Source organism: Carassius auratus, unplaced genomic scaffold, assembly GCF_003368295.1.
Source record: "Carassius auratus strain Wakin unplaced genomic scaffold, ASM336829v1 scaf_tig00214183_4049273_7079891, whole genome shotgun sequence".
Lineage (NCBI taxonomy): Eukaryota > Metazoa > Chordata > Actinopteri > Cypriniformes > Cyprinidae > Carassius > Carassius auratus.
The window spans coordinates 498810-507646 of record NW_020527547.1 but is presented as its reverse complement, the minus strand read 5'-3'; the positions used below and the strand labels follow the sequence as shown (position 1 = coordinate 507646).

Sequence of the window (8837 nt, the reverse complement as noted above, 5' to 3'; positions counted from 1 at the left end):
ATTAGTCTGAAATGAACAAGTCTCCCATATCATATTTTCTTTAGACTGTATTGATAATATCTTTATGCATATGAAAAAAGTGATTTTCTGCCTTTAGACAGACCCAACAAACTGATCGTAAATATAAAACGCAAAAAATGCAAGGAAACGCAAACAATTTTTTTTTTTATAATAATAATAATCTTAAATAATGGTATCAGTAATTGAAATTATGCTAATATTTTCAGATTTTTCATGCCTGGTGGACTGATTTAAATGCATTATTATAACAATGTTTTGAATACATCATACAGAATTGAACTTTTCATAGCAAGAGAGACTGACAAAGAATCATGCATTATTAAAATCTTACAGAAGCCAAGACGTGTTATTACTTTTATATCCTTTTTGTACCATGGTTATAAAAAATAAAAATTACATGTCACACCAGACAATATACCCAACATCACAAACAAAATATAGATCATTTTGTATACAAAGGTAAAATGTGATACACTTTTTAGGTAATTTTAAACATCATTCATGAAACCGCAAACGTTAAATGTTGTATATAAATATATCAAATCATGTGACAACTTGCCCTTATGAAAATGTGTCGAATTGCTCTAATCTGACATTTATGAAAAATAACCTTGCCCTGAGAGCAAAGTTAAACCTTTTGGATGCAAATCCACCTTCTCTATAGAGTCTGCCTTTCCATGAACGTGTGCGAATAGTAAGCTTGGACTTTTTTCCCCTCTCTCTCTCAGGTAATTTTTTCATAGCAGTTACACTGTTGGCCTTTGAACGCTGCTGTATTACCAATCTTGGCGATTTCCACCTCATCGGCTCCCTTACATTAGCATTGTGGGTAAAGTAGTGCAGCGAATATTGTGACACCTTGCAACGCATTCTTTCTAAATAGACAAGAAACTACAATTACATTGAGGCGCGAGGAACAGGTTTAGTAACAGTGCCTTATCTTAAAGCGACAACCAAGGTTGAGAGAGGTTGGAAGCAGGGAGCAGCAGGACTTAAGGTATGTAAATATGAACGTCTTGTTTAACATAACATTTTTATATTTTGTTATATTATGTATTATCCATTGAACTCGCTTACAAGCAATGAGGGATTAGCTTTTTCCACGGCAGCAGTCGTTTCCAGATTTTTGTGGACTCAGTGGCTGTCTCAGAACCGGGTGAGATGCTTAACGTTAACGTTACCTAGACAGCATTTTGGGACATCTGAGTTGTGTTTGAATGTTTTCCGAAATGCTGTCTAGGAAGGCAGCGCACTTAAGGTTTCGAAACAGCCGATGTTAGCTTCACTGCTAGTGACCACGGAATTGAGCTAACGTTACCTGAGCATTTAGAGTCGGCCAGCACATTTAGAAACGAACCAGAAGATTTGCAAGCCCTATTTGATTATACAAAAGATCCAATGAGATCAACAAAGGCCACCTGTATGACACTAGTTTTAACTAATTCAAATGAGTAACATGAACACAGCAGCTCATTCACTTGCCTGATGTGAATATCAGTGGCAGCCTTTTATGTATTGATGCTTGTAGTGTACAGTATATCTTAAAGTAACGTTTAGATTTACTGATAACTTACATGCTTAAAAACTTAGTGGGCTACCTGTCTAGACAGCATTGTAGTCATCATACCACAACTCATTAGTGGTCTACCACTTGTCAGTATTGCTTGCCAGGTTTTCAGACAGCATCATGTGGAAATAATGTGAAAATCCCAGTAAAGCTTGTGTTTTTACAATAAATTTAACTGCAGCACACACACTCAAACTGCAGGATTGACTTTGGACTAGAAGTGCTTTTAGTTACTTAAGCAATGGGTAAAAAAGGGCAAATTGCAAATGGAAATAAGCACTAAAAACACTGAGACTGACAACTAATACTTGTGTATGAACATTTGCTTGGTTTGTTTAGTTTCTCTTTCCTTCCTTAAAGTTTCAATGAAATGAAAGTTCAGTCAGTCCATTTTCTGATTTCTGTTCTTATGGATTAATATTATTATTATTTTTAATATTATTATTATTATTTTGACTTAAATTTTAAACCAGAAATATAACTGGATAACTGGACCTTCCGGCGAAGCGACATACTTTTTTTCTGGTGACTTATGCTGAGCTTCTCCAATCATGTAGTCCACTTAAACTCTGTCCTTTCTTACAGGTCACCACAAGCTCTTCATCCAATCAATAACCGGATAGAACCAAGACCCCACCCTTCATTTTTGCTTTTTTTTTTTCGATAATCTGTTGCACTTTGGATGTACAGCACAATACAAAAGAAAGATCTTTCGCTACTTCCGTCTCTTTGTGACTTTAATGTACGTTCAAGGTCTTTATTTTTGCAATGATTTATCAGTGCACATGAAAAACAAATGTCTCTTTTAGTGATAAATTCATCAAACTGTATTAACTTGCCCCACCCCAAAAGCATTTTTTTATGGCTGATGTCCCAATCCCTCTTATTTTTTGACCTTTCCTTTCCACTCATTTTTTTTATCTTATTGAACATTCGCTCTCGCTCTGCAAAATGCAATGTTATAGAAGTAAAATAGAATGCTAATGCTGTTCAATGCCTTTAAAGTTGACCAGTAAAGTGTTTTTTAACTGAAGAATTATTGCTTATTTTAACTGAAGAGTTTATATGTTTTGTCTCTCTCCTCTGTTCACACTGATAAGGCCTGGATTTGGCGGCCGGAAGGAAGGAGCAGCGTGGCATCCCTCTCCTCCTCTCATGTCCCCTCCCTGTGTGTCTTTGCATGTCAGTGTCCCCTCGTCATCCCCCCTGTGTCTCACCCCACCAGCCCTCTGTGTTCCTCCCCCTCATGCTTGGGACAGACTGGCCTCACTGTCAGACCAATGACTGCCTGGATAATACTGCCTGTCAGCCTGGCTGCCTTTTCTATCACTGGGATATGGATAGTGTGAGTTTTAATATGCTGCCACTCATGAATCATAGATGCATTAAAATGCATGAATTATCGTTTGTCACATCAAATCGTTTTTAAAAGTTGAAATCAGAGTTTTTTTGTTGTTGTTTTTTTTTTTCAAATATGCAGATTCAATTACATTAAATGGCAAGCATAAACAATAGAGTGTTGTTTTTCTCTGTCCTCAGATATGCTATGGCTGTAATGAACCACCATGTTTGTCCTGTTGAGAACTGGTCAGTTAAGTTGGGCTTGTTTCACTCCGTTTATTTAAAACCATATGACGTTTATGTAATTTGATAGTCGACTCCATTATTTCAAAGGTCGTACAATGTGACATGCACAGAGGAAACAGCCAAGCCGGGCTTCCCGAAAACATGCTGCACCATTCAAGACATCCCCCTCATCAGGTAGTCATATACGCTTTATTTCGAGCTCTTCCTCTTTAGTTTGAGTCTGTGTTTATTTCCAGTATGATCTGACAATGTCTTTGTCTAAACTTTGATTCAGTAAATGTGGATCTTACCCTCCCGAGAGCTGTCTTTTCAGTCTCGTTGGTAATGTGGGAGCTTTCATGGGTAAGACTACTTGTTCTCGTATTTCCACATATCCTACACAAACACTGACATATCGAATAACAGAGAAGAAAAGCATGAATGGAAGCATTCAGAGTGGCAGAAGTGTTGCAAAAAACAGATACCTGCATGAGACTTACAGGCATGTTACTTATTGCGTCATCTATATTGGATGCTTTCCTGTGTTTCCTTTCATGATGTGTTGTGTTACGAGTCAGCTGATATGTTGCGATTTCGTGATTAGGGGTTTGATTGTCCTTGTCTTGCTGAAGGTTAGCTGTGATCTGAAATCAGGGGTGTGTTATTAGACACTTTTACACACCACAGCATTAAAACAAATCAAACCAAAACAAATCTCATGAATGGAAATTAAAACAATAAGATTTGTGTGGGCAAATACGGGTTAAAAAGTAAAAGTCCTAACTGATTTGATAATTTGTTATCTTACATGGGTAAAACTGCAAATATTGTGAAAGTTAAAACTAAAAAAAAACAGCAGCACTGTGCTCTACAAGTGCTCTATACTATGGAAAAAAATTAACAAACAAAACAAACAGGAACTCCAAACTGCACGCATGTGAAATGGTCTGATTGCTTAGTGTTTCTGTTCTCTTTTTATGTGCAGTCGTGTTGGTGTGTATGCTACGGTATGCTCAGATCATTGAGCACAGGAACCACTGTTGGCTCAACACTAGTGGACTTGTGTCTGGATGCACCAATGCTGTTGGACTGGTCATGGTGGGCAACTTCCAGGTCAGTCAGACAATTTTGCCTAAACACTGATCCATGTGTGATGATTATCTGATAAAAACATTTAGTTTCAGAGTAGATCACCCAGTTCACTATTCACAACACTGAAACCAAAAATGGTAAGAAGCATTTGGGCATCTGTTAATGCTGTATGAGAAGATATTAAGGGCTGATTCTTCACCTTTAGTCTTATCATAGACCGTAAATTGTGTTTCAGAAAGGCTGATGTTCTCAAAGAGATCAGTATTGATCCAAATATGCTGCCATCTCATTCTTCAAAATGGATTTTTAGAGGGCATTTTAATCTTTAATAGCACCTCCATCCGTATACAGAGTGCACAATAAGCAAGTTTCTTGTTGCAGCAAGTCAAAGTTGACTGTGTTTTTTTTCTGTCCCCTGATAGGTAGGTAGGTAGATAGATAGATCATTTGCATTTAACTTATATTACGCTGTAATTTCTGCTCATCCAGAATAATAACTTACATCTTTTGAATCTGTGAAAGTACAACTTTTATTTGCGTGCACTCAAAACAACAACAGAACATTGTGCTTTTGTAAAATAATGAAAGCAAACATTATTGGGTCTCTTAGGTCTCTGTGCACTTGAGTGTGTCTTTTTTTTTTTTTTTTTAAGGCACCGAAACTCTGTGTTTGCCTCACCGACATGAAAAATATATCAATAGAAAGTAGATTTTCTTCATTTAAATGAACCATTTTAAATGGAAAACTAATATTGCATATTTGCATGTCCACTGTGGAGATGAAAACAAAAAACGGAAAATACTAGTTTATCAGTGAATTATTACAATGTTAAGGCAGTCCCTGACGCATTCATGACCATTACTTCTGCCTGTGCACTGTGAAAAGTATAATGCGTGCGTTTGAGCACTGATAGGCCATAAGCTTAAAAATCTCATCATTATGAATTATGTGGTTTATTAATATAAACGTGTGATTAGTCGACTAATTGCTCAAATGAACGATGACTAATTGACTAGAAAAATCTTTAGTCGAGGGCAGCCCTATTTTTTTTTGGTCCACTTTGTCCAGGATAGATGTCATACATCTGTCATCATTTTTCAGTGTCCTGGTCTCTTATTTGAATGATTTTTTATTACTTGAATAACACTGTACTGTACTGCTTTTCGACTAGGTGGACCATGCTAAAACACTACACTATGTAGGAGCGGGTGCTGCCTTCCCAGCAGGCATTCTGTTCGTGTGTTTGCAGTGTTTGCTGACCTACCGGGTGGCTGTCACCGCTCTGGACTACTGGATGGCTCATGTGCGTGTGGCACTGGCTTCTGGTGCTCTCATCACACTGGTTCTCAGTATCCTTCCTTATTGAATATGGCTGGAAAATGATGTGTGTGTTGCTAATTTCTCCTGACAAGGGTTGCTACCATATTACCTGTGGCACATCATGAACTATTGCAATTTAATAATAATGTGATGTTCACACAAAATGAAAATTTCTTCATACTGATGTCATACGAATGACTTAATATCTTAGGAATTATACTGGTTGCTTTATTCCATACAGTGAGTCTCCCTTTAGGCTTTTAAAGGGCTACTTCACCAACATACTCATACACATGTCATTCTAAACCTGTGACTTTCTTTCTCTTGTGGAACATAGAAGATATTTTGAGAATGCATTTGCATTCAGATCTGATTTCATCTAATCAACTACCAATGGAAAGATCAAAGTCCCTAACCTACATTTCTTTTTCTGATAATCCATTGCACCTCACAATTTGAAAGCAAAGATCTCGCACTACTTTAAATTTGAGCTATAATATGACTAGTTTTATGATACTTGCATTTGCAAGCTTTCTCATTGTATTTGCATGGAAAAGAACAATGTTGTATGCCTTTTGTATTTAAAAAAAATATATAGGTTTTTAACTACATGAAGGCGAGTAAATGATGACAGAATCCTGTTTAGTGCCAGCTGTTTAAATAATAGCGCATAACCTGAACAGGGCAAGAAAAGCTATAGTACTGGGCTTGATCTGTTTCTCTTCCTGCTGAGGTTCTGGTCACGATCATGAAGCCCCTGACTCATATAATAGTGGAGGTATAATCTAATTGCTTCAGTGTAAATGTTCCAGAGGAGACAGATAAGCCCAGCTGGAGTCTCCCAGTCTTCCTGCTTTATCGCTGCTCTGTTCATTAATGATTTATGAATAGTTTTTTCCCCAACTGGAAGAAGGAACAGATTTCTGGCTGATGTAACTATGAGAGCAGCTAATTAACCAGTATCTCTGTAAATAATCCATGACTTATAAAGCACATCCATCCATCATTTAACATTGATTGGATGATATGAAGTCATATACACCTAAGATTCCTTGAGGGCGAGTAAATCGGGGTAATTTTTTTTTTTTTTTTTTTTTGGGTGAACTATCCCTTTTAAATAGCCTTTGGAATGGGGACCAGCAACTGTTTTCTGGGTGGTGTTACCACAGTGGATAAGACACATGCCTTTGGTGTGAGAGACCTGGGTTCAAATCCAATGTGAAACACCAATGTGTCCCTGAGCAAGACACTTAACCCCTAGTTGCTCCAGAGGTGTGCGACCTCTGACATATATAGCAATTGTAAGTCACTTTGGATAAAAGCGTCAGCTAAATGTAAATGTTTACACACATTCTTCAAACTAGAAAGAAACTCCTAAAGGTTTAGAACAACTTGAGAGTGAGTAAATGGCGACAGAATTTTCATTTCTGGCGAACTATCACTTTAATTCTTGGCAGCTGTGCCTTCCGCTCACACACATGTAAGCTTCCTTTTGAAAAGGTTTGAATCCTTGACGGTTCCTCTCAGGTGGGATATTCTTCATCCATGAGAGCTTTGTCTTACAACACGCAGCGGCCATCTGTGAGTGGGTCTTCACTGTAGTCATCCTCGTGTTCTACGGGACTTTCACCTACGAGTTTGGCACGGTCACAACTGAGACCATGTTGGCCGGCCTCCAGCGGAACCTCTCGCACGGGCCCGGTATTATGATCGGAGACGACATCCAAGCAGACTCCCTGGGAGGCACCACCACGAAGGGTTTGAAATCTCCAGGTGGAAGCAGCACCTCCACCCATCTGAACTGCACTCATGAGAACGTGGCAATGCTTTAAACACATCAGCACAAACGCAGTCACATACTGCCAGGTGGAAAGCCTCACAACGGTGCATCCTACATTTAAAACCACACTTGAGCTGAGATTGAAGTGATTTGGAGGAACAGCCCGGTCTGATTCGAGGCAGGTTCAGAGTTGAACGGGTTTATAAGTGTGTCTGATGTATACTACAGTTTCAGTTTTAGACCTTGTCTGATAGATTTGTCTTTTTGCGTCCTGTTTTGCCTTGCGATAAGCTTCTGTTGGGTTGTATGTGGATGAAAAATAGTTTTTTTTTATTATTATTTATTTATTTTTACAAAAGAACAGGGATTTTAGATCCACTTTAAGGTTGTTGTTAGCACAGATCCAGTGGTTTTGTGAGGTCACTTTGCTGTTGCTTGAACTGTTTCACTGGGCGATGGGGTAAATCTTTACGGTCACGATGCACAAATGTTTCAGGGGTATCTCTTTTAGAGCTTGTTACTGTTTGCCCACACTTACAATTGCAAATGGACGATTTGCAGGTAACACTATGAATGAACTTGTAGATTTAAGTTCTTTTCACTTTTTTGGGACTGCAGACTATCAGGATCCGAGTATTATATTATTTTTGTAATGTGAATGTCTAAAATATGAATTGAACTATAGCCTTTGAGCACCTATTATTTTGGAGTAAGAAGAAAGATATATTAGAATTGAAATCTCATTTAGAATATTAAGTCTCATTCACCCATTTTTTGTAAAGGTGGCCTTTTTAATGATGCAGTGGGTGAGATAAATGTTTTGTCATGCTGGCTTGCTTCTGTCCTGTTTCATTCTTGTTTTTACACCCTGACAATTTGGGTTTTGTATTATTCTTTAGATCAGGAGGAAGGGATGTAAGGTGACACACGCTCTAACCTTGCCTCCTTGTCAGTTGATAAGTTGTAGAATAAGTATATTCACATTGACTGTACCTGTAACTTTTTATAGATATTTTTTTTTTCTGTCAAGGGCCATAAAAACCACTCCAAAAATGCCGCATCCATTCAACGTTTTACATTATTTTACCTGCATATCTTTGTTGATTGTTTTGTGATATTTTTTACATAATCGCTTTTTTTCTGTTGCCAAAGGATGTAGTTAATTTGCTAAATATGTACTGTATGCCTTTGATTCTTTAACTCTCCTTGTTTAGTGTGTGTGTGAGAGAGGACACACAGCCACTGAGAAAATGACTACTGCGATGTTAACAAGTTTTGAAACCGTTTTATGAATGAAACCTAGGCTGGAACCTAGGAAACCGCATTCATACTTTCTGAGGGTTGAGTGGTTATGGTGGCCTTAATGTTGCTGTAGTATTTGTGTGTTTTTTAATTCAGGCTGTCAAGCAAAGGGTCTGTATTGCTTTTAAAGTGACTTCAAATTTATAGTGCTTTAACATTTCAATTTCACACAGACATGTGCCAGTTAC

The 8837-nt window shown here is 37.8% G+C and overlaps 1 protein-coding gene across 2 annotated transcripts; it reads left to right on the top strand.

The window, feature by feature from the left end:
* Positions 1-858: 858 nt before the first annotated feature.
* Positions 859-8122, top strand: LOC113091427 (transmembrane protein 150A-like). Of its 2 annotated transcripts, XM_026256949.1 has the most exons (9): positions 859-1018; positions 2174-2330; positions 2689-2933; positions 3128-3175; positions 3263-3349; positions 3450-3517; positions 4140-4267; positions 5419-5596; positions 7095-8122. In XM_026256949.1, exons 2-9 carry the CDS (start codon positions 2271-2273, stop codon positions 7397-7399), a joined length of 1119 nt encoding a protein of 372 aa, XP_026112734.1. In that variant the 5' UTR covers positions 859-1018; positions 2174-2270; the 3' UTR covers positions 7400-8122. The 2 variants fall into 2 exon arrangements, with proteins under 2 accessions (XP_026112734.1, XP_026112735.1); XM_026256950.1 differs by lacking the exon at positions 2174-2330.
* The last annotated feature ends 715 nt before the right edge of the window (positions 8123-8837 follow it).